General features: G+C 36.7%; 3 protein-coding genes across 3 annotated transcripts in view; 2 read left to right on the top strand and 1 right to left on the bottom strand.

Moving 5' to 3' along the window:
- DNAH12 (dynein axonemal heavy chain 12) overlaps window positions 1–27,042 on the bottom strand; it is a 178,720-nt gene that overhangs the window by 60,449 nt on the left and 91,229 nt on the right. Inside the window, exons 36-46 of the mRNA XM_043886738.1 lie at window positions 24,871–25,059; window positions 22,797–22,948; window positions 19,410–19,548; window positions 18,230–18,396; window positions 15,669–15,924; window positions 13,617–13,916; window positions 12,967–13,145; window positions 11,296–11,488; window positions 9,567–9,728; window positions 5,251–5,445; window positions 17–150 (exon numbers count right to left, since the gene is read on the bottom strand). Coding sequence (XP_043742673.1) covers window positions 17–150; window positions 5,251–5,445; window positions 9,567–9,728; window positions 11,296–11,488; window positions 12,967–13,145; window positions 13,617–13,916; window positions 15,669–15,924; window positions 18,230–18,396; window positions 19,410–19,548; window positions 22,797–22,948; window positions 24,871–25,059 — 2,066 coding nt within the window. The remainder of the gene's footprint in view (window positions 1–16; window positions 151–5,250; window positions 5,446–9,566; window positions 9,729–11,295; window positions 11,489–12,966; window positions 13,146–13,616; window positions 13,917–15,668; window positions 15,925–18,229; window positions 18,397–19,409; window positions 19,549–22,796; window positions 22,949–24,870; window positions 25,060–27,042) is intronic.
- LOC122683183 (40S ribosomal protein S27-like) lies at window positions 9,866–10,138 on the top strand. The gene has a single exon (XM_043886792.1). It carries the CDS (start codon window positions 9,866–9,868, stop codon window positions 10,136–10,138), a length of 273 nt encoding a protein of 90 aa, XP_043742727.1.
- Window positions 25,256–25,782, top strand: LOC122683144 (60S ribosomal protein L26). Its single transcript, XM_043886740.1, has one exon. The coding sequence runs from the start codon at window positions 25,294–25,296 to the stop codon at window positions 25,729–25,731; it is 438 nt and encodes a 145-aa protein (XP_043742675.1). The 5' UTR covers window positions 25,256–25,293; the 3' UTR covers window positions 25,732–25,782.

The raw sequence follows: 27,042 nt of genomic DNA, 5'->3' as shown, positions 1-27,042 counted from the left end.
ATTTATTAATATTAACCTTTCTGAAAGTTCCATAATGGAAGTGTGAAAATGTTTGCAGATTGGAACTATCTCTCTTCGTTCAACATCAGTGAGCTCCAGTGTTTCTAAGAATTTCACAGCTACACGTTCAAGAGCATCTTCAGGCCATGGCTAAAAATAAGAAAAAGAAAAACAAGTGAAATTTAAAATGATCAGTCACACTCAAATTATATAAATTGTCTTCCTATGAGAGAAGAACTTGGGGTTGAGAAAATTAAAATCTTAATAGGGAAAACAGAATTAGAGAGACTAAGGTCATAAGTAAATCAATGAAAGATATAATAAGTATTTTATACATTAAAATTAAAGATAACTCAATATAGGAAAGGTCAATAATACTTTACATATCAAAGATATATCACACTGTTTCCCTACCTCTTCCACTTGGATGGCTAGTAGGCATCCCAAATTTAGTATGACAATGGTACAGGCTGCTTTGTTGCCCTCTTAATACCAATCAGCCCCCGTTCCTTAAGACTCCAAATTTATTCTAGATAGCAATATCCCCAGCTATAATACTACATTTCCTAGACTCGTTTGCAATTCAGAGTGGATAATGACATATGAGCATCTATTGGGTGGGGACATCAGAGAAAGCTCTCTGGAGAGTTACACAGAGCTGGTATGGGTCTTTGTGCCCTACTTTCTATTACTCTACTTTTTGCCTGGAACACAGATGTGAAAGTTGGAGTTCTAGCAGCTACATTAGGCCGTATGATGACTCTGAAGATGGAAACTACATGCTGAGGATAATAAAGAAGAAAGAATATGGGATTCTGATGACTTTGTTAAGTCACAAAAGTTCCGGTCTTCAGATTTTTCTTCTGTATGAGAGAGGGGAAAAAACCCCTATGTGTTTAGTTTAGGCTTCTGTTACTAGCGGGCTTCCCTTGTGGCTCAGCTGGTAAAGACTCCGCCTGCAGTATGGGAGACCTGGGTTCAATCCCTGGGTTGGGAAGATCCCCTGGAGAAGAGAAAGGCTACCCACTGCAGTATTCTGGCCTGGAGAATTCCATGGATTGTATAGTCCATGGAGTCACAAAGAGTTGGACATGACTGAGCGACTTTCACTTTCTGTTACCAGCAGCTCATCGTAATTCCTACTGGTTACAACATCCAAAGTTGAACATTTCATTTTCTTCCCCACAAATTCACTTTTCTTCAGTACTCCCCACTTCAGTGAGATGGTTCCTTTGCTTTTCGTGGCATACACCAAGGGTGCTTCTGGCCCTGGGTCTTTGGATTTGCTGTTCCTCTGACTAGAACCCTCCTAATCTAGATCTCCATGTGGTTCAACTCTCTCACATCTCTGTGCAAATGCAAATTTACCAGGTAGGTCTGCCCAAAGCACTCTTTCTAAAACAGTGTCCCTTCCCTCATTACTCTTTCCCTTATCTTGGATTTTTTCTTAGCACTTGCCAATATTTGACAAATATTTATTCATTTGTTTCTGTCTGTCTCACCGACACACCACTAAAATGTAAAATCCACAAAAGCAAGGACTCCTACCTCACTGCTGTTACCGTCAGTGCTTACACAGTTCTTGTCGGTAAATATTTGAAATATTTACTCAATGAAATAATTTATGTTAAATGAGTACTTAATCTTCACTTGCTCAATAGAGTATTCCCAAACTTCATTCCATTTAGATTCAACAAGATGCCTGTAATTTTTTTCCTTTATAGTAGACAATATGCATTTTAAGATCAATTTTTTCAGTGTTTGGCCCTCTACTCTAGTAAAAATCAAACTTTTTGATAAAATATTCCATTAGTTATTTAAAAAAAGTGTTAATCACACATTACCAGTATATACACATTTATTAATTATATTCATATGTATTACTATACTAATATATTTTTAAACCCCAAAAAAGGCCTCTAAAGATTTGTTATTAACATAAACGAATTTTTGTAAAATGTCAAGATAAGAACCATTTTCTGATCATGTAACTCTTTTTATTCTGAAAAGCTTCTCCCCAAAGCTCCCTGGCAGACTTTAAATCCAGATCCACTGGTAAGGAACAGGTCACGAAAAGGCTCATGTGTAAAACAGTCAACAGTAAGAGGAGTGAGAGCACCAATGCTGACTTAGGCCAACCAGGAATGAATCCCTATTAGACTTTGCCTACTTGGGTAGCAATTTCCCAAACAAAATCAGAATTCTGTCAACAAAGATGGAGTGGGTAGAAAATGGCTGCTGATAGGCAACCATGACATCATAAGCTAATATTGCAAGTCATGACACATCCTGGGAATAAACTTTATTATTTAAACAGTTGATACAAATCCATATTCCGAGTGAAAGTGAAGTCACTCAGTCGTGTCCAACTCTGCAACTCCATGGACTGTAGCCTGCCAGGCTCCTCTGTCCATGGAATTTTCCAGGCAAGGATACTGAAGTGGGTTGCCATTTCCTTCTCCAGGGGATGTTCCTGACACAGGGATCAAACCCGGGTCTCCTGCGCTGCAGGTAGACTCTTTACCATCTGAGCCACCAGGGTTTTAACCAATATCTCATCAGATCTTGTTAAATTGTCATCGTTTTTGGTCTTAAGATGTAGCTGGCACAGAGCTTGAGCTAGCTCCTGCTAGTTTTAAGACAGTTTTTTACTGTCCACTTATAACTGCACTGTATATCTTCAATTTTCAGTTCATTGCAAGAATCCCTGAGGGTCCCTTGCATACTATCTATGACGTATGGCCATCTGACATACAAACTGAGTGGGAAAGGGAAGTAAAAGTGCAGGCTGCTCAGTTGTGTCCAACTCTTTGTAACTCCATGGACTACAGCCTGCCAGGCTCCTCTGTCCACGGAATTCTCCAGGCAAGAGTTGTGGAGTGGGTTGCCATTCCCTTCTCCGGGGGATCTTCCCAACCCAGGGATCAGACCTGGGTGTCCTGCATTGCAGGCAGATTCTTTACCACCTGAGCCACCGGAGGAAGCAATGCCAATTCACAGGAGATATTTCAGACACAAGGGAGTATTTCAGTCAATTCTACCCTTATCTGCTGAACTATTTCGGCACCTCTGGTAAGTTTACACCCTATTTCGGAGAACAGAGATCTATCCCAAAAGTCAGTGACTTCCCGACTATGCGACACATAGTAGATCACACTCACTTCCCATTCTTAAAAGACGCAGGCCTCAAACAATGCCATCAGTGCTGCTGACACAGTTTCTGTATCCCCACTGTTTCACTGTAAAGTCTCGGTTCCTCTCTGTTATCCATTTAACTTCCCTTATCTATTTGTAACTCCTAGTTCTTTCTTTCTTAAAATTTCCCCCAGTAAGTATGAATCACATATGACAGAACAGGAAGTCTCATGGTTATAAAAAACATATTCAGAAATAGAATTGTACTTATAAGATTTCACAAAAGAAAAACTTTTAACTGGACAGGCTTTGTTTGTTTGGTTTTGGTTTGGGGCTACTTAATGAAAGCAATATTAAGATACAGTTTGCATAAAGGAAAACTGTTTCACATGACTTTTATTGCTGTATAAATGCTAAAACATCCACTAGCTGAAACACACTGCAGTCCTCAAAAGGGCAGAATTACTGTTTTTCAAATATACAATTGATAAAGATGAAAGAGAATAAAATGCATTAGTATTAGAAAATTATTTTTAAAAGAAACTATCCAGGGTCAAGCTATAGTCCACAATACATTAGGCATAAAACAAAAAAACCAATAGAAGGCACCATGAGTTACCCTTCTCAAGAACATAAATACTGAATGGTTTTACATGGGCAGTGATGATTTGCCCTGTTTAAATGAGGTGATAGCCTGTATCACTTGCTGCTGGCATGACTGAAACTGTCACCCAGCTAGTCTTCCTGTCTCTCGTTTTGCCCGAATCCGAATCATCCACCATAAAGCTTCCAAGAGTTTTGGGTTATTCCTAAAATGTAGATTAGCTAAATACATGTTAATGGCCCTGCAATGTCTTTGGTATAAAACCAAATTCCTAGGCACATTTACACATTCCTTTATAGCCTGGCACCCCCTCAAAGCTCCAACTTAACTCCTGTTGCCCTCATTGCTAGTCAGCCACACCAAACTATTTAACTATTTGCCCAAATGAGCCACACTCTCCCCACTGTTGCACCTCTGCATGTGCTATCTTCTTATGATGGTTAATTTTATGTGTCCCTATATATTCGGTCTAACATTATTCTAGTTGTTTCTGTGAGGTGCATTTTGGATGGGTTCAAAATTTCAATGAATAGACTGAATAAAGCAGATTGCTCTCCCTAATGTAAGTGGGCCTCATCCAATCAGTTGAAGGCCTGAATAGAACAAAAAGTCTGAACCTACCTCAAATAAGGGGGAGTTCCTCCTGCATGATAGCCTTCGAGTAAGGACATTAGTTTTTTTCCTGCCTTTGAACTCAAGCAGAACACCTTTTCCTAGGTCTCAAGCCTGCTGGCCTTCAAACTGGAATGACACCATTAGCTCTCGTGGGTCTCCAGCTTGCCAACTGCAAATCTTGAAAATCATCAGCCTCCATAAAGATGTAAACCAACTCCTTATAATAAATATATGTATAAATAGATAAAGATATATCTATTTCTAAATATATCTTTATACATATACATATGGATGTGTATATATATGTATACATGTACACACACACACACACACACACACACATATATATATATAAGATACATTCTACTGGTTCCTTATACAAACCTCCTCTATGTAATGAATTCATTTTCATGCTTCAGAGACACACTGTGTTAAATTGCACGCTGAGACTATGGCTCTTTTATGTAACTGACTGCTCATTTGCTGGCTGTCTTTTTTGTCTTCCAGTCTAGTATATGAGATCATTTTGGGGATCATGGAATCTTCCAAGTCCCTGGTGCTGCCATTAGAGTAAGTAACCAAAAAACACTTGATAAATGCATATTAATAGAAGTGGAGTAAGATTTCTGTAAGAGTCCAAAAGATTTAGTTATCTCTGACGGCCCAGATGGTAAAGAATCTGCCTGCAATGCAGGACACCCAGGTTTGATTCCTGGGTTGGGAAGAGCCCCTGGAGAAGGGAATGGCAACCCACTCCAGTATTCTTGCCTGGAGAATCCCATGGACAGAGAAGCCTGGCGGGATACCACCCACGGGGTTGCAAAGAGTCGGATACAACTGAACAATTCACACACACACACACACACACACACACACACACACAGCAAATTACAAACCTGAAACCAGTCAATGGTACAGCAATTGATGAGGGATGGGAACTGCCTCAAGCGATTTCGAAAGGCATCTCCAATGGGGCTAAAGGCCACTACAACATGAAGATTTTCTTTGCATCGATTCACAAAGAAAGCAAACAGGGCTAAGGGACTGAGTTCACCGTGTTTATTGCCAGCCTGAGCCACAGGACGAACACCCTAGGGAATACCAGAAAAAGCCTTGTAAATAAAAACACATAAGCTGATAAAAAGATTAGTAGATATCGAAATATTAAGAATTTTTATTACTCCTCTTATAAATATCTTAAAACTTTTGTTTTTATATCAATATAATGGCTTTGATATAGCCTGTGTTATTAGAAGACTACTTTCAATTCCATAATTCTATAATTTAAAAATAAGTATGTGTCAAAAATTTAACTTATAAAAATAGTCACAAAAAGTTCACCAAGATATACATATGGGACACTATAATTCAACATTGGTTTTAAGAGGAAAAAATTGAAACAACTAAAGCATCCAGTTAAAAACATTATAAAACATCCATACACTGTAATTTTAAACAACTGTTAAAGATAATGAGATACATCAACATGTGCTATGGCAAGATCAGCAAGAAAAAATAAATGCAAGGCCAAATTGTGCAAGAGTATGCATAATATGATCCTTTTTGTTAAATTAAAAAATACATAGGTGCATATTTGTAAACATCCACTTTTTTATGGAAGCAAACACAAAGAACTATTAACAGTGGTTCCTTTGGGTGAGATGGACTTAAAGGAGAATGAAAGAGGGGATTTCATGTTTATTTTGGATATTCTTCTTGGCTTATATCATTTTTTTCACCTTGGACATTCTTCCACTATTTGAGCTATCTGACTTTATTCTTATAAAGTTTGTATTTTTTGAAATGATAATAGAGTTTGGTAATGAGATTACTTCACTTGGTCATGTATGACTCTTTGTGACCCCATGGACTATGCTTGCCAGGTTCCTCTGTCTATGGAATTCTCCAGGCAAGAATACTGGAGTGGGTAACCATTCCCTTCTCCAAGGGATCTTCCCAACCCAGGGATTGAACCCAATGCATATCCTGCATTGGTAGGTGGATTCTTTACCAATTCTTTAGCCACCAGTGAAACCCAATGAGATTATACATTACTGTTAATTTTTTTCCTTTATGTTGGATTGACCAAAAGTTCTTTCAGGCTTTTCCATAACAGTGCACAAAAAACCCAAATGAACTTTTGGGCCAACCTATTAATATCTCTACATGAAAAAGGCATCTTACATGAGATCTGGCATAATGGCTTTAGAACCAAACTTCTTGAATTCAAATTCCAGCTTGCAGCTGATTATCTATGTGACCTTGAGGCAAGTTACTTAATCTCTCTGTTATTTAGTTTCCTTATCCATAAAATGGGGGAAAGAGTACTTATCAATATATCAACGGGTTGTTGAGTGATCAAAGAGTTATTACATGTAAACACTTAAAACAGTTCTTGTCTCATAGGTACTTTTCAGCTTTTTATATCCTAACTTTCTCCTTCTTCAAAGTAGAAAAGGTTTCATACTCAATAAATTATCTTATAAACAGATTTTTAAAAGAAAATAAAATTTTAAAAGGTAGATTTACATTTTTTTCAATAGCAAATTTAGGAAGTGATCACAATGATCATACAATTTCCAGTGTGATGATAGTGAATTTATTTCTAAAAGAACTCTCTACTCTAGATATGTGACAGATATAGATCTATGGGAAACTGTAAATCAACTTTGTTTATTCATCCTGACAGTAATTCTCAAATTAAGATTAGTATGATCAGTGTCAACCTGTGAAATTATGTTCGAGTTGATTACCTCCATTACCTCTTGAGTTAACAGGGGGACATTCAGATACAGAAAGGTAAGGCATGGGTGTAACTGTAGAACAAGAGTCAAGAAAGGGCCAAGATGGTGACATAAACATAGGCATTATTTACACAGAAATAATAGTTAATGTAGTCTTCCCTGATGGCTCCCTGGTAAAGAGTCCACATGCTGATGCAGGAGATGTGGGCTCGACCTCTGGGTCAGAAAGATCCCCTGAAGGAGGAAGTGACAACCCACTCCAATGTTCCTGCCTGGGAAATCACATGGACAGAGGAGCCTGGTGGGCTATAGTTTACGGGGTCACAAAGAATCGGACACGACTCAGCAACAAAACAACAATAATAACAAAGGTCAATGCTTCTAGAGTAGAAGTAGGGAATAACATCTACATGCACATAGAAATACTAATACTTCGGGAGCACAGCTGATTCTGGGAGCAAGAAAAAGAGTAGTTATTGAAGCAGACAGGAAACAAACTGAGGGATCTTTCACAGCAGTCAAAGAAAAACATTTTAAAAGAGGAATGATGAGTTATTTCAGAGATGAATGATAATTTTAAAAGAGAGCTGAGAAAATATCACTAAATATGGTAAACAAGTCACTGTAAAATTGAGAAAAACTTTGCAGCAATTTAATTCTGCAAGGAGTGTGAACAGAACAGTGGAAAAGTAGCCTGGAAATGGAAGGCTGAAGCTACAATTGTAAAGCTGACATCAGAGACTGTGCTGAGTCTATAAGAGGTGATCAGTAGGCAGGACCAGGCCCAAGCTCTATAGATCAGTTATCATGAGGTTTCAAGTAAAATCTCTGTCAGATGGATGAAATAAGCAAAGTCGAAGACCTGGTCTTCAAAGCGCAGGGTATGCAAAGAAATTTATATAACTTATCTTGTATACCTTTTATATTTGTAAATATTAGTATAAAGCAACCAAAAAAAAGAAAAATGGATGCACTTTGGTACATGTGAGTTCTGACCATGGCTATTTCCTTGTGGATAAATTGATATGGTGTTCCTAGGTTTGGGTGGAATACGAAGGGAATAAGTTCTTCAGGCTATTCTTGGATCATACCATAAAATAATAAAGCCATGGAAAAGCTTTGTAGCAATGCGATGAGAAGAAAGACAAACAACCATTAAAGTGAGCAGAAAAGACGTGCAAAGTTTAGAAAATTCCATTCTCCAAAGGGTCCCATTCCCTGGAAAGGAGTGTAGGGAATATATTTTTCCTATGGATTAGGAGAATCACCATTCTTAGGAACTTTTAGCCACAACCTTGATGCTACCCAGATACAAGTAGAGAACTTGGTTTTTTTTTCCTTTCTCCTTCCCCACTCCAGGCCATGAACTGGTGATGCATCACATTTACTGAGGGCTTTCTAAGTGCCTGACATTCCATAACTACCTCATTTCATTTGATGATGCTGTGTAGGAGGAACTATTTTGTGTATATAATACTTTCATTCCATAGATGAGAAAAGCAGGGTGCTTGAACTACCGGGGGAATCCGTTTTACTCCAGATGCTATCACTGGAGGCTGGAATGAAGCATCCTGGTATGAGTGCTATATTCTGTGGGTAAAAGTAGTTATGATAACAGGAAAGGGGAAACTATTAGCTGAAATCTTGTATGGGAAGATCTGAGAAATGGTGGTCGAAGGTCAGGACATCTGAAGTAGGGGTGGGTGCATCAAAAATGTATTTTTTTCTTTGTCAACTAAATCACAAAGCATGATTCCCAGATGTACCAGAATCAATACAAGTAGTTTTATTAATCTTTGAAGATTTTACTAACTAGTGGCAAACTATAAAAGTGAATCAGGTAGTGTTTGAAACCTATATTTTCTCATATCACTGTAACCGTAAGACATGATTGTATTCTATTTTTTGACGTATACATACTACTCTGTACAATGAGAACCTACTGTATAGCACAGGGAACTCTACTCCATGCTCTGAGGTGACTTAAATGAGAAGGAAATTCAAAAAAGAGGGAATATATGTATATGTATGGCTGACTGACTTTGCTATACAGCAGAAACTGACACAGCAGTATAAAGCACCTAATCTCCAGGTAGGAAAAAAAAGACATGATTTTAAATCTCTAATCACTCATAAAACATGCTAAATAAGATCAAATGGATGAAACACTGTCATCATTATGGAAAAAGCTGAGTTAAAATAATTAAAATTCTGTCTCATAATTATATTTCTACAGTTATAACTATTTAAAATTCACCAAAATGTACTAAAATAAAATATACATTAAGTTTATATTTATATATAAATATAATATTTATAATATATATTACATAATATATATTATATAAATATAAATATTTATATTTATATCCAAAATTCTCTGCACAAGCCATATTTATACTAAAGAACAGAAAAGTTTCAAGGTAACATTTCTGAGTTGGGAGCAGCACTCCCTGAAAAGCATTTACCTCCATCACTTCTTGTTTTTCATCTGCTGCAAAAATATTAGGTACTTCTCCAGTGTTGAGCACACTGTCGATGTCCTCTAGAAAAGCTTCCTCTTTAATCTGAGTGTCCGTGATTAGGAAGACTGTCTTCTGGCCCTTCAGGCCCACATTCCTTAAAAGGGCCTTAAAATAAAAATGTACTTAGAATCAGAATCTGGTGGAAATCCATTTTTTTTTTTTTTTTTGCTTTCCTTCCCCTTTCCTTTCTTTTGATAACAACATCTCGCCCTTTCCGGCGGTGACGACCTCCTCACAAGAACATGCCTCTCACAAAAGATCTTCTTCATCCCTCTCCAGAAGAGAAGAGGAAACACAAGAAGAAGCGCCTGGTGCAGACCCCCAGTTCCTATTTCATGGATGTAAAATGCCCAGGTTGCTGTAAAATCACCACCGTCGTTAGCCATGCACAGACAGTAGTTTTGTGTGTTGGCTGCACTGCTGTCCTCTGCCACCCTACAGGAGGAAAAGCAAGGCTTACAGAAGGATGGTCTTTCAGATGGAAGCAGCACAAAAAGTACCCTGTATCAAGATGAATGGGAAACCATCCCAAAAGACACGTTTTGGATAAAAAAAAAAATCTCAGTTTTACAGTAGTACCTCTCCCATTGGGGCTTCCCTTGTGGCTCAGCTGGTAAAGAAGCTACCTGCAATGCGGGAGGCCTGGGTTCGATCCCTGGGTGGGGAAGATCCCCTGGAGAAGGGAACTGCTACCCACTCCAGTATTGTGGCCTGGAGAATTCCATGGACTATCGTCCATGGGGTCACGAAGATTCAGACATGACTAAGCAACTTTCACTTTCACTTCTCTCATTCTGGTGGCACTGTCAATCTGGGCCTCCATTTTACCCATCCCTCCAGTGGGAGACTCCAACTGGCCAGTTTTCCAAGCCCCAAGGCACAGTCATTGATTCAGAGATGGGCTTATGATTTAAGAGGGCCCATTCACAGTCTCACTTCAGGAACTAAGATGGATTTGAAAAAAGAAAGTATCTGTCCATCTAAGAATGGAGATATAAAAGCCAGTTCTCCACACTCACTTTTAAGATGTAGACTAACTTAGTACATGAAGGTCAGAAAAAGTTTAAAAAGTCCAGCAAAGTCTCTCTTGTTTTGTTCCACTTTGGGTCATCTCTCTTCCAGGGCCAGCAGAACCACAGGCACATGTGTATGAAGCCCCAAGTATGCCCTCTTCTGTTCTATTGCTGACTGGAACAGCAGCACAGCTCTAAAGAAACTATTAAGATTTAACAACTTTGACGACATTGTCATCACCACTGAAGTTTATATCTAACAGTCTACTGAAAAAACACATTTGTCTGAAATAAGGCCTTTCTGAACTAGAATAAAGATAGAACCAGCAGCAGCATGGTAAGAATGCAGTGGATAAGCCTTAAGTTATAAATCCCACTCTGCGGTGCAGACCTGTTCTCAACTTCAGTTTCCCCATCAGTAAAACACAGAGACAACCACACCTGCTACACTGAATTGTCATACTTGTAGAAAGAAAGCACATATGTAAAGCACTTCAAACAGTGCTCAGCACATGCAGTAACTGCCTAGGGATAGTATTATCATCACCATTATCACCACTGCATGCAGCACACAGATAGCTCTACAGGATGGCTCTCTCTTTAGAGATAAAAGAATGCACGGATGTTATTTTAGACACTAGATTTCCTCATGATTTTACCTTCATGTCCTCTCTCCACTCATTCATACCATAACTCTTTGAAATTTCTGGTTGGAAAATCTGCATTTTTGCCATGGATGTAGCCAGACGAGTTAAAGATTGACGACCACTTCCTCCAAGTCCGACAAGCAAAGCATTTCCACCAGACTGCTTCAGAATCCGACATATTCGTGATAAATGTTCCAATACATACCTATGACATATAGATATTATTATACTTGAAAATACGAATGTAAATGTTTATTTACCCATAACTATTGCTTTACTTTCCTAGAAGGATGGACTTTGCTGTCCCATATGTTACTATTTCAATTTTAAAGATGTAATCATGAATAAGTGTGGTATTTCAAATGCAGTTACAATTTGACCATTTGATGTAAAGGAAAACTATTTTAAGTACAAATTCAGGAAATGTAATATATGTAAGTTACAAAAATAAAATGAAATTGTTAACTATCTGTACTGGAGTATATTATTTTTATTTAAAAGATTTCTTCAGAAATTCCCTTGTGGTCCACTAGTTAGGACTCTGGACTTTCACTGTCAAGGGCCAGGGTTCAATCCCTGGTCAGGGAACTAAGATATCACAAGCATGGCAAAAAAAAGAAAAAATTTATTCAACACTTTAATACTAGGATTTCTATGTGAGAACTAGAAAGTCAGTTATATACAAAATAATACGTTCAAGAAAGGTATCCACACTAGTAATCAGGGAAATTAAAACTAAAGACACAGTGTGATACTGACAAAACTAACCAAATCAGGCAATCCTAAGTGTTGGCAAGGGTGAAAAACAATGGAAGTTCTTAAAAACAATGATCATTTCTGAAGACACTTTGGCAAAACTTAGTAAAGTAGAAGACGCTAACGTATCATGACATAGTAATTCCACTTCTAAGAGTATAGCCTAGAGAAATCCTTACACATGTAACCAAGGAGACATGAATATTCAAACCTTTTTCATAATTACAGAAACTAGAAGTTACCTAGTTTAAAGTACTTAGTATCTGAAACAGAAGTCTATCTCAGAAGAATGATTCCATTGTGTTAAAATTATACACTGGAATGCAATACAGTAATGTTTTTTGTGAATTTCACAGTCTGGAATAAACCAACTTGCAAAGGACTATGCACAGTATGATAGCACTTCTATGATTTTTAAACATGCAAAATAAGACTGCCTGCATGTTTAGGAACATACATGTGTGCATGCTCAGACACTAACTATCTGACTCTTTGTGACCCCATGGGCTGTAGCCCACCAGGCTCCTCTGTCCATGGGATTCCCCAGGCAAGAATACTTGAGAGGGTTGCCATTTCCTCCTCCAGGGGACCTTCCCAGCCCAGGGATTGAACTTCTGCTTCCTGCATTGGTAGGTGGATTCTTTACCACTGAGCAACCTGGGGAAGCCCTTAGGAACACACACATGTAGTAAAAATCTAAAGAAACACACGAGTTTCTTTTTACCCCTGCAAGGTACAATGAGAATGCAGCGAGGGAGGGTTGGCTACACAAAAGATTTCAAATAAATTGCTAGAGATTTCAAATAAATTAATTTAAATAAATATTCAAATAAATTCAAATTTTAAAAATCCTTTTCTACATTCTAAACATTTCACAATAAAATTTTATAAATAGTAATTTTAAGCATCAACACCAAATACAGGTACCTAAAAATGACAAGATTCATTCTTGTTTTGTGAGTTTGATTATACTCATCTAAGCACTGGTCCACAACGTCACTAAAATGATGAATATTTGGAATTTCAATATAAACTCTGTCATCTCCTTCAAGGTCAGGATTCAAATAGTCACCAAACATGAGATTTCTTAGGTCCTCTTCAGTTATCTATAAAATGGAAATCAATGAATTACAAAAGTTAAAATTTTTTCTAAAATAAACTTAATTCTTTTAAACATTCGGGTAATAACTAATATAGTTGTATAATTAACACCTGAAACTACATTATATCCTGAGGAAATGGAAAGAACTTAGTCATGTAAGTTTCCCCCTCCCCCCAACCCCAGAAGCTAGAAAAGTCATTCTAAGCATCCACTTAGCAAGTCGTTACTAAGGGATAGTCACCATGCTGAGCACCTTATATCTACTATTATCATTCAATCCCTAACATATAACTTCTATGTTATATATATAACTATTCTGAAATCAAATCTTTTCAAGCTAAATATCAATCTATGAGGAAAGTTAAAAAGAACATGATCGTGAAGGAGTAATAGCATTCTTTTAAAGATAAGTTGACTGTAATAATTCCTGCTATTAGACTGTTTTCACTTGTTTTTAAACACTAAATATACTCACTGGTGTATTCCCTTTCCTCAAATGTGAGAAGATACTATCAAATGATTCTTTAAAATGGTCCTTTACAACATTTTTGGTTAAAGTGAACAGCCAGAATCGGTCGCTGTCATTAACGAGGCGATCATAAAACACTCGGAGAACCTCGTGCACAAACAGACGGATCATGGTGTGCTTGCCCTCCACAGCACCTCTCTCAATGAGCAAACAGCCCTGGATGACACGTGAAAAATCCCGCAAGTTGAAAGTGTAATGAGATTTTGTGGGAGTGGGCAAGAGATTTTCCATGGATTGTTTATATATCTGAATATGAAAAAAGCAACAAAGCAAAAAATCAAATGCTTATAATCAGCAAAGCCAAAAACACTGTACTATAAAGTCAACAACAACATAATATGCTATAACAAAGAGTATATTATATAAAATATTTTATTTATCCTATCAGATTATATTGGCTTGGAAAATTGTATACTTCTGAGCCTAGCATGGCATATACCTATATATTTTGCTTTACAGCACTTGACTGGGAATTATAAAATTGAAGGAATTTAATATCATCTGATTCCATCCATGCCCCAAAAGTGACAATGCTCTTATTTCCCAGTAATTATAGTTGTTCCATTTAAAGGTGAATGACCTGGGATTAAACAGTGAACAAAAATTTCAGTAGAAAGTGACATTAGACAATGTATTCTGAAGCATTCAAAATGAAGATGATGATGAAACAATTTTCTTTGACCACCACTGACTTCAAATCAACATATTCTCTCCCTTCACTTCGCTCTCTGTTTTCTCTCTCCCTTCTCTTCCTTCTATCTTAATTGGCTATAATATCAAAATGAACTATATTTTTACTACATGCTGAATTCATTAAGCTTATCATTCTCTTGAAGAAAGATAAATTAAATCTTTGATAATATAGAAAAAGATCCAAATAAAATTATTTTTTAATTTATAAACTTATTTAATTTATATCTTCTCTAATTCATCTCCCACCCTAAACTCCACACATGGTAGGTGTCATCAAGTGTATCAAAGACAGAAAAAAAACAACAACAGAGGATCCTTTCTGTATTCTATTCTGCCTAACCAACTCCCTTCTCTTTACAGGATATATAAATACATAATACAAATATCATATTTTATAAATAGAAATACAAATATATTTTATAAAGAGAAGCACTTTTCTGTATCAGAATAAGTATAGTAATTACAATGGACTACCTTTTTGCTATTTTAGTTTCTCTATTTTAACAACACACTATTCCACCAGAACAGGGGCAGAAGAACTTTAGGAAGACCCAATGCTCTTGGAACTGATGGCATGATTCTAGGGGCTTTTTGCTTCTGGTTGCAGTGATCTCAACCTCCAGAAAGCCTAGTTCAAGTTCAATGAGATTATCACTAAACTACCTTAAATACATTTTTCCCCCCTTTTACCATCCGCTACGAGGCTGGCTCTGGTCTCTGAGCAGAGGCAGGTAACACACATGGAATCAGTTAAGGGCTACTCTTTGTTTTCTAGTCCCACCCTTGTGTCCCACCTTTTTTTTTTTTCACTTCCACCGCTAAGTTATGCAGTCTGGCAAAAATAAGGTATTCATAAGCTGCTTAAGTTTCTTTCTTCTTCTTTTTTTTTTACATAAACATGAAGAAAGAGAAGAGAGAGAAGGGAAATTTAATAAATACTAGAGTAGGAACCCAACAATTAAGGCAACACCTACAATGTGGTGGATACTAGTTCTGGATGATTTCCTTATAACAACCTTTGTGAAATAGATATCAGCTCCCATTTTAGTGATTAAAAAACTAAAGTGAAGTTGCTTGCGCAAGGCTAGATAGCTAAGAAATAGTAGTCAAGACTCAAATCCAGCTAGATTCCCCAATTTCAAAGCCTACAATGTTCCTGTTTTCAAACCTTCCTGACAGCTTCTCTGACAGTGAAGACAAAAAAGTAGATGGCTAGGGGAGAAAAGAAGAAAAAAATACAAAACCCAACGGATCAAATGCAGATGTATGTAATATTAAAGACTTTGTTCTGCATTCGTTGCTCACCTCCATAGTCCCACTGACAATCTGGTTCCCAACTAAAAAGTACTCAGGAGGAAAGTCACGAGTCCTCAAGTAGAATGCTACAATTGATGAGAAGATTCGAACCATAGTTTCATCACTGAAAGTATTAATGGTGCAGATGTTGAAATGCCGAATAAAACGGGGAGTGACTGGATTTCTTCCACCACCTGGAGGGCCCATGGCAGCAATCAGCTGTATGTCAACCAGTACGATTTTACTTGTGTCCTTCAGGTCATACCTTGAAAGCACATAAAAATCCCAAAACAGTCAGTAATAAAGCCAACGAGATGGGCTGAAAAGTAGAGCTCCTTTGAAACTTTATCTGATTTTAGCTTTTCTAAGAGGAAGAAGATTAGATATTACTTGGAGTAAAAGAGAAGTTTTTTTTTAAGGGTTCCTATAATTTTTACTTCTTTTTTAAATTGAGGTATAATTGACATAACATTAGTTTCCGTGTACTACATAATGATTTGATACTTGCATATATTGCAAGATGTTCACCACAATAAGTTAATATTTGTCACGAGATACAGTTACAAAAATTTTTTTTTCTTGTGATAACTTGCACGATTCATCCTCTGAGCTCTTTTCAAATATGTGATACAGTATTATTAAACTATAGTCAACAATATGTACACTGCAGCCCTCTGACTTACTTGACCCCCTTTACCTATTTTGCTCTGCCCCACCTCAGGCAACCAATAATCTGTGGAGAAACTTGTTTTAAAGCAGCACTCTGCTTTTCCTTTCACTGACACTGATAATGCTGTCCAGATTCTGGGTATCTAGAATGTCCCTTCCTCTTGTTCTTGCCTTTTTTTTTTTCCAATTCTTCCTTCCATTTAACTCTCTGCTTTGTGTCTTACACTCCAAATCCAGAAATATGGATGAGAGATCAATCTTTTTTGTAGCTGTTTATAGGCAAGATGACTATATGTCCCACTTTGTCTAAGAAAATTCTTATTTGTGCCTATCCTGTAGTAACTATTAACAGCCTCCCTTTTCTCTCAGAAATGTCCTTATTTAGACAATAAGCTATATACTTACTCTACTTACAGCTAGTTCTGATTCCTTTTTCTCATCTCAAATCCTATCTTCAGAGCACAGAAGGATATATAAAAAGAACCTATACATTTTTGTTACATAAATAGATACCCACTAGGGAATATAAAAAAAGGTATAAAAATGACTCAATTTAGTTGGAACTGCTCAGAGTGAAAAGGTGCCTATTTCAAATAGATCATAAAGTTCTTTAACATTGAAGTTCTTGCAAACAAGGGGGATGATGGTGGGAGAAATCTGTACAGCCAGTGTTTAGTCTAAAAGCACCACAGAAAGTATGAAAATACGACCTGGTCTTTGGCAACTCTAATAACTGTCAATAAGGGACTGGTTAAATAAATTATAGTAAGATTCACAAAACTAAATAGTATTAAAAGCCAATAAAATAAACCAGATAGACAAATAATATGGATGCCTGTGTGTGTGTGTTAGTTGCTCAGTCGTGTCTGACTCTTTGTGACCCCATAAACCATAGGGCGCCAGGCTCCTCTGTCCATGGAATTCTCCAGGCAAGAATGCTGGAGTGGGTTGCCATTTCCTTCTCCAGGGGATCTTCCCAGCCCAGGGATTGAACCCCGGTCTCCTGCATTGCAGGCGGACGCTTTACCATCTGAGCTACTAGGGAAGCCCAATAATATGGATAGGTGAATGAAACATATAAATAATACAGTTAAATATACTAAGTGCAAATAAGTTATAAAACATTATGTGCAACATGGGTCTTTTTAAAAATAAAAATATATTTATATAGAAAAAAACTCAGAAGAATAGAGAACACACTATTAACAGTGGTTATCTCCTGCAAGCAAGATTCCAGGGCATGCAATAACAAAAAAATATATAATCCCAAAATATGATTTAGTTTAGTAAGTAATCTATCCTTGCCTTGAGATAAAAATCATAGCATATTAGGGATTAGGAAAATAATTTAATAGGAGGAAATGCAGAATTATTAATCCTAACTAAAATATACAATAGCATATGTGTTGGAAACTAATCATATTATTGTAAAATATGGTGGAAGGAGTGGAAGAGTTATTCATTAAATTGCTGTCAAAACCAAGCCATCTCAAAGATATGGTAGTCCCAAATAATCATAGATAATATAAGGAATTGAAAATGGTGGAAACATAGAGTGCTGGTTATGGTTACTTAGGTTGGAGATCATCCATAAATTCTCAGTGCTGGGTGATAGTAAAAGATATAATTGGTAAATTATTTTTAATAACTGAAAGTAGTAGCTTAAAAGGGCAAAAACTAGTACATTATTAAATAAATATATTTGTGGATTATTCTTCCATGATATAAAAAAGTATAGGAAGGTATTCCAAAATTTTCCATATAAGAAAATCTGAACAACCATTTTGTCCCATTAAGTAATTTTCAAAATTGTATTATTTTGATGTGAAAAAATAAAAACAGAAAAAGAGAACAAGAAGTTACTTCAACATGGCTACTTAAGACTTCAGGTAAATACTTACCAATTCCCACAGTCAAAAAATTGTCGTAATAATTCAATAGGAGGTTGAGCTCCATATTTCTCCAATGCAGGCATATTCATGTCATCTATAAAAATTATACACTTCTTTCCCATAGGTGGTCCAAAAACTCCTTTGCGTCTTTTATCCAGTCTAGCCATAATAATGTTCTAAAATATAAAGAAGAAAGTATATTTAAAGCCATACTAAAACACCAGAAAAAAATTAACAGTCTAATTATGTAAGCTAATAATGTCAAGCATTACCATGTTATCCATTTAAATTTATTCATTTTCAGGGTTATATGAAACTTCATATTCAACATTAATCAAAGAGCATATAATGAAACCCTTCTTTGTGCTCAGAATTGTTAGGTACACACCTATATTTACATTGTACACACACGCACATACAGAACTTTTTCCACAACAGATACCCCAACATATCTATTAACTTTAACTTAATATTTAAAAGCACTAAACTTGTAGTATTTTGAAATTAGAGAATTATGTAAGCTTATAACAAAGAAAATGAGCACCACAGGTCAGAAGACAATGGACAGATATAATTCTAGGAATGGAAGATAAAAATGGTAATTAGAAAAGATCTCATGCAGTACTTTCATCTTGGCACCTCTAGGAGTAAAAGGTGGGTCACACAATAAAAAGTCTATGGTTTGAAAAGATCTTTCACTGACAGAACTTCAGTAAGCAGCAAATGCCTCTAAAGACCGTCTGGGAGAGTACTGAAAGAACAAGTTAAAAACCTCTCTCTCTACTTCCCTCCCTCCCTCGCTTTTCTTATACTTCATACTTCTCCAGTTAAGAAATCAACTGTTGCTTCTTGGGCTTGGGGAGAAAAAAAGCTGACAAAGCTCAACAATTCAGTATTAATGCAAAAATGTTCTCTTGAAATTTGTCCTTAAAATTTAATTTTTAAAAATTACTTTAAAGCCAAAAATAAGATGTTTGAAGTTTTATTTAAATTCATAGAAGATTTACTAAAATACAGTTTTATTATTCACCTTGCTGTAATTAACACAACACTGTTAATCAACTATACACCAATAAAAAAATTTTTAACTACCAAGCTGTTTATAAAGAAAAAATTACAGTTTTAAATGCTAATCAAATAAGGAAAAAAAGTAAAAATGATAGATCCATATTTCTAACTTTGAACTAACCTGAACCTGGTTGGCACTGGTCCGTGCAGAGAAATTAACATAAAAAGGAAAGTACAGGTCTTTTTCCAAGTGATTCATCAGCTTATCCTTCACATACACAGATTTTCCTGTACCCGTTGGACCCACAAAAAGTAGTGGCCTTAATGAAACAATTAACATATCATCAGAAGGAGAAAAAGTCAGAATACATTTATTTCAACTAGAGAAGGCTGGAGTTAGTTGAAAACATAAATAATAATCAAATCATCTTCACCCAAAAACTCACATTTTAACTTATCATTGTCATTTCATAAGAGACGGATAAAAGTAACAACTAGCACACATTTTTGCTTACTTTCAAAACTTAAATAGTAACACTGTTATTTGGACAGGTGTAACATTGTTATATGCCAAAACAAGTAGTCACATGCTTAACTTTTCAGAAAAAAAAAAAAAAAAGCCAGCGTTTGTCTCCTCAGAAAGTGCTAGCTATATTTGTACTTTTTAGATCGAGATACAGGTGAGTGTGGAATACTAGGATGATGACAAGGAGAGAGGTTGAAGCTGTTGTGCAGTTATCTCAATACCACAAGGTTTCTGTAAGAAAGTAAACGGCAGTGAATTCTAAAAAGCAACAGCTGTATCTACCCATCAATAGCATTTTTGAATCAAGTCAGTGTTACTAACTGAAAATACCCATCTAAAGGCAAACTCTAAGGAATTCTCTATTCTAATAGCTTCAAGTAGGGTTTCTCATTTTTGAGTAGTCTGAACTAATTTAAAGGGAAAAAAACTCCTGAGTTTATGTTCACAGAAACCTGGAGAACTCCAGTTTGAGACATACTGAAATAAAAATTAAATACCATCACTTTTAAGTGATAACTTGGCACCACACTTGAAGACAAACACAAAGCCTGGCATTAAACCTGAACAGCGGTATTCAGTATACAAAAAGTAATCTATATGACCCAAATTATGATAATATTAATTTTAAAAATTATCATTGAAGTATAAACATGAAATCAATGCTACAAACAAAAAACAGATCATTTAGAATTACAGTGATGCCTGAGAATTCATCTACACTTTCCAGTCTGAGTAACACTCAATGTTCTGAAAAACTACTTATTAAAATAATTTACGAAATAAAAAACCTTTCTTGACTTAGGGTCCATGAGACAAACTGAAGAAATTCTTACAGTATTCAGAACTTAGAGGACATAAAGGCTGTATCTTTACTTTCACTACCCTTTACGAAAATGGAGCAACTTATAATAGTACCTGTGTGCTTGTCATCAACAGACATTACAGATGTTATACTAAATATAATTGTTAGATATCTCAAAAGTATCACTTATGCCTATTACTTCTTCAAAATTATGATCATCATCAGACTCACTGCTAGATCTTCTTATTTAACATGTTAGTAAAGAAGCACACATATTAACTGGAGTTCAAATTTTTCAATATGTTAATAAATGTATTTTAATATGTGGTTTCCTTTATATCCTATGTTTTTACTTATTCATTTGAAAGCACTATTCTGACAAATGGTTCATGGAACAAAAGAATTCCTATACTAGTAACTCCTGAGAATTGACAAAGACGTAACATGCCTAAAGTGAAAGTGCAAGTCGCTCAGTTGTATCCCACTCTTTGCAACCCCATGGACTATACAGTCCATGGAATTCTCCAGGCCAGAATACTGGAGTGGGTAGCCTATCCCTTCTCCAGCAGATCTTCCCGACCCAGGAATCAAACTGGGGTCTCTGCATTGCAGGTGGATTCTTTACCCGCTGAGCTACCAAGGAAGCCCAACATGTCTAAGGAAGACTTTAATCAGTTCAGTTCAGTTGTTCAGTCGTATCTGACTCTTTGTGACCCCATGGACTGCAGCACACCAGGCTTCCCTGTCCATCACCAACTCCTGGAGCTTGCTCCAACTCATGTCCACTGAATCGGTGATGCCATCCAACCATCTCATCCTCTGTCATCCCCTTCTCTTCCTGCCTCCAATCTTTCCCAGCATTAGGGTCTTTTCAAATGAGTCAGCTCTTTGCATCAGGTGGCCAAAGTATTGGAGTTTCAAGCTCCAGCACCAGTCCTTCCAATGAATATTCAGGACTGATTTCCTTTAAGATTGACTGGTTCGATCTCCCTGCAGTCCAAGGGACTCTCAAGAGTCTTCTCCAACACCACAGTTCAAAAGCATCAATTCTTTGGTGCTGTTAATATTTTAAGATTTTAATATTAGCCTCTAAATGTAAAAATGCAACCATGGAACAAAATAGGGACAAAATAATGTTTCTATTTCATTCATTAAGTTGACGGTTGGTCCATAAAGAAGACTGAGTGCCAAAGAATTGATGCTTTCGAATTATTGTCCAAGGGACTGCAAGGAGACAGACCAGTCAACCTGAAGGAAATCAACCCTGAATAGTCATTGGAAGGACTGTTGATGAAGCTGAACCTCCAATATTTAGGCCACCTGATGCGAAGAGATGACTCATTGAAAAAGACTCTGATGCTGGAAAAGATTAAAGGCAAAAGGAGGAGGAGGTAGCAGAAGATGAGATGGTTAGATAGCATCACTGATTCAATGGACATGAATTTGAGCAAACTCTGGAAGATAGTGGAGGACAGAGGAGCTTGGTGTGGTACAGTCCATGGGTCACCAAGAGTTGGACACAACTTAGCAACTGAACAACTATGCTCCCTCATAAGCTATGTTTCTTTCTTTTTTTTTTAATAACACAAGATAAAACTGTCATAAATTTCACTCAGAAACAGGTTCTTCATCAAAAACAAACAAATCATGACATTCATGCATATTATGTAAGCTTGTCTAACTCAAACATTATAAAATTAACAATAAATTATGCTAATGTTTTAAGAGAAACATAACTGTGAAAGTGTTATTAAGGAAATTGGTATGGATATGCCTATGGTATGTGCTAGGCTGTTCATCTTTTTTGATGTGCTCTTCTGATTTAAGTCTGAGTCTTTTATGTTCATCTTAAATGATGAAGAACTGGCACAGGATATATTTGAATAATGCCAAATGAGAGAATCATTGTTAGTCTGATTCCTAAGGAGTCTGGTGAGCCTGTGAGTAGAATGGTTTTTTAAGAGTAACATTGTAACTGACTTTTAGTCCACAACTACAAATAAGAGAAATAAAATATGGCTTATGAGGCAACAAAGTAGGATGGCAAAGATTTGGAGCAAGTGACAGGAAGTCTGGATTTCAGATTTACTAAGAGTATCAGATGTCACTATGGAAATGTTGGTGGGTAGCTCAGTGTCTCAGTTATCTGAAAATGGATTCTGAAGTTCACTTAAAAAATCCTATGATCCTATAAGAAAGGTACTGCAATATTCAAAATGCATGTTATAACAGTTTCTTACTTTGCATAGGTAATACTCAAATCCATTAGAAATGTATATCTGATTGTATCCATGGTAGGGACTATGATATCTTGAATCTTGACACGTTTATTTCCTAAACTAATACTTTTAATTAGTTCATTCCAGTGGATCCAGCGACCTCGGTTTTTCAACTATAAGAGAACATAAGTTTCAAAATATTATAACCATACACTTGCTATCTAACAGGCTCTTTTTAACATAGTTATCATCAGTGGTTTTTAAAACTTTATTTAGTCTTTTTCTCCTTTTTATTGTGAAATATTAGATTCATCCAAAATAATGTATACAATGTATTTAATTCATGAAGCAGACTGACAAGCACCCATGAATCCACCATCCAATGTAAGAAATACACTTTTAGTTTTAGTTTTCCTTTTCAACGATAACCTGAAGAACTTAATGAAACCTAGTTATCACAAATTCAACATATATAAAATTTCAGATATTTTTGCCTCTATGTCCTCATAACACTCTAATTTTTCCAAAATGCCTTGAAGATGTCCTTGTGCATATATCAAGAATTTATCTGACAGCCACTCTGGGACTTTGGCTTGATGTTTTCATATTTTAAAGCAAATGGGCAATAATCTCAAGAGAAACAAAATATCAAATAAACTCATTATATTTGTTTCTCTAAAATTATTCTGTTTGGCATACTGATCCAGGCTGATATCCAGCCAGGACATATTAGAAAGGCTGAACCAATTGATACATGATTGAACTTCTGAACCATGGGCTGAAGATCTGCTGTCTTAACACTCTGAGTGATCCTGATTAGGGAATCCATGCTCCCCCACTCAGATATCTTCCTCTCCAGGTTGTCCCGCACTTCCCTGGAGATCCTAAATGTCTCTCACCGACTTCTCACCTTTCATCAAGCAACAAAAGAGTTAACACCTGGCAAAAAAGGAGGTCTCTTGGGCCCCGCTCCAGGGCTATGGTGAGCATCTAAGAATTTTTAAATATTTTCTAACAAATTGTCTATGTATATGGGTTGTGTCTGGATTGTGGTAATTTTGCAAGTTTGAGTGAATGATTCTTTAGTAATCCATGTTCTTAATTTCTGAGGTTTTATCTTTTATTTTTATCAAAGCTATAGATGCACATATTTTAGAGTCCAAGTTTACAAGGTTAAGGAAAAAGAGCAGTTTCCCAGTTATTTTCTCCTCTCCAACAGCAACTTACCTTTGCCTCTTTCAGCTAGATATTGTGATATTTACCTTCAACTGTTTTTTTTTTTTTACATTCAACTATTAAAGAATATGCTTGGGTGATCATCTCTTGATTTTTTAGTTTTAAACGTTATTTCATTGACTTCTTACTGTGACTAATGTGAATGAAACTATCTTTCCGGTCTTCTTCTTAAAATTCCGTGTTAGCATGGTTTTAGAGAGACCTTTCTTCACTGGCAATCAGGAGAGCTGGGTTCAAGTCCCAGCTGTGCTACCCAGTAGCCTTTCTAGATTTGCTTTTTCATCTACAGACTTTGAGATTCAGGTAAAATTGTAATAAGGCTCTATCAGACCTTATGGCTTTGTGAAGTAAAATCTGCATGAATCAATTACGTAAATTCTAGCTGTTTAAAAGAATCTTTTTGTGAATTCTTTTTTAAATAAGAGAAAACAGATTTAACATAAATCTGAAATTATAAAATATACTTCAAGCAAGTGGATCTATACTGTCCACAAGTTATCAGTTAGTACATTAGTCGCTCAGTCGTGTCCGACTCTTTGCGACCCTGTGTGCTGTAGCCCGCCAGGCTCCTCTGTCCATGGGATTTTCCAGGCAAGAATACTGGAGTGGGTTGCCATTTCCTTCTAGGGGGGATCTTCCCAACCCAGGAATTGAACCCAGGTCTCCTGTATTGCAGGCAGATTCTTTACTCTCTGAGCCATTGGGAAAGCCCAGAAGTTATAGGAGGAGAAACAAAAGAGAAGGGACTAAAATGCTAACCACAGGAGTCAGAGTAACTCTAGGATGGGAACCCAGTTTTGACCACTGATCTAAGACTTTGTGTTCTATGGTTTATCATAACAAGCATCTTACATCATACCTCATACATGTAGTCATAGACTAGGCCTTTTTCATCAAAGTTGCATTCCCATTTACCCACAGATTCAGGTATTGGGTTGTTTTCATCTTTTCCCGTTAGGGCTATTCGTATGAAAACATCAAAAATGATGCGACCATCTGTATCACAGCTTCCTCCAATGGACCATATCAAAGAAAATATAAAGCAAGCCTGTTCGTTTAAAAAGGAAAAAGTTTAATTTAAACTAATTATTTAAAAGAGACTTTTAACAGATTGAAATTTAATATATTGAGTTCTACTTAACCTACTTGGAAAAAATCAGATTTACAAATAATGTGGAATGGAGCACATCTCAGTCACATAAAAAATCATTCCCCTGGCAATATTTAAAATGCTGTCTAGCTCTTCCCTTCTGTGGCCATTGCTGAAGCGCCGGTGGCCAAAATGAAGTTCAATCCCTTTGTGACTTCTGACCGAAGCAAGAATCGAAAGAGGCATTTCAATGCGCCTTCCCACATTCGCAGGAAAATTATGTCTTCTCCTCTTTCTAAAGAGCTAAGACAGAAGTACAACGTTCGATCCATGCCCATCCGAAAGGATGATGAAGTTCAGGTTGTACGAGGGCACTACAAAGGGCAGCAAGTTGGCAAAGTAGTCCAGGTGTACAGGAAGAAATACGTCATCTACATTGAACGAGTGCAGCGGGAGAAGGCTAACGGCACAACTGTCCATGTGGGCATTCACCCCAGCAAGGTGGTTATCACCAGACTAAAACTGGACAAAGACCGCAAAAAGATCCTCGAACGTAAAGCCAAATCTCGCCAAGTAGGGAAGGAAAAGGGCAAATATAAGGAAGAAACAATTGAGAAGATGCAGGAATAAAGTCATCTTGTCTACAGCTTTCATTAAAAACTGTTAAAATGAAAAAAAAAATGCTGTCTAAATTTAAAATGCTCATGACAAATGACCTAGGGGTTTCTCTTTTAGTGGGTTTATCTTCAAATATATTCCTTCTGGTTAAAATGATAAATGTACAAGAATATTTACTGCAGCACTGTCTGTGGTAGCAAAATATCTGAAGCAACACAAATAGAGATCAACTTAACTGGAATAAGCTACATACAGTGGAATATGTATAGCTGTTTAGGGGAAAAAAGGTACCACAATACCAATATGGAAAGATATCCAAAATATATAGTGAGAAAAAATGTAAATCAGAATGCATAGTATGTTAACATGTATAAAAAATGTGTGTGTGTGTGTTAGTTGTAGTCGTGTCTGACTCTTTGTGTCCCCATGGACTGTAGCCCACCAGGCTCCTCTGTTCACGGAATTCTCCAGGCAAGAATACTGGAGTGGATAGCCATTCCTTTCTCTAGGGGATTTTCCTGACCTAGGGATCAGACCTGGGTCTCTTGCATTGCAGACAGACTATTTACCATCTGAGCTACTGTAAAAGAGGGTATGTATCAAGTATCTCTAGCAGGCTACATGAGGCACTGGTAATAGTGGTTGCCTGAAGGGTGGCTGGGGGACTGGTATGGATGGAAAACCTACTTTTGTCTTGATTTTTGCTCTAGGTACATGCCTTCTCTAGATAGAAAAGTGTATCAAATACGTTTTAAGAGAAAATTTTCTGTGGCAACAAAGTAAAGGGAAAACAATGAGAGGGAAGTGCTATTATCAGAGTAGAAGAGTAGATAGATTGCATAGAGTAAGTTAAGGAATCTGAGAAAAGGTGGTGGACAGGAAAGTGGCATAGACCAGGGGAGAGAATAGAACACCTCTTTCGTTTGGCTCCCGGAGAGCCTGATTCTCTGGCATCCTCTGATCTCTAGGCACTAACTAACTCAGACCACTGACTCCTTCCTACCTACATGCTCTCCGGATTCTGCCTGCAATGCGCCACCCAGCTGGTTGTATGCCTGCTCCTAGTCTTTTGTAGTCACTCTGTTATAGCTTACACTCTAGCTTAACATTGAGACAAGATCAATTCACCTAAAGTCCATATTGGTTTAATATTAAGTCACTCCATTGTTTATCAAATTGTGATCTTTCATAAATAATAGGGCATTTTTATTTATTCTGATGTATTTAACTTTCTCTAAATTGTCTTATAAATTAGAATATCGGATCAGGGCAACTTTAATGTCTTCTGGTATTCTTTTGGTGCTCACCAAAAAATAGCTCTGG

This window comes from Cervus elaphus, chromosome 24 (genome assembly GCF_910594005.1).
Source record: "Cervus elaphus chromosome 24, mCerEla1.1, whole genome shotgun sequence".
Lineage (NCBI taxonomy): Eukaryota > Metazoa > Chordata > Mammalia > Artiodactyla > Cervidae > Cervus > Cervus elaphus.
This window is presented reverse-complemented; position numbering and strand designations above follow the sequence as displayed.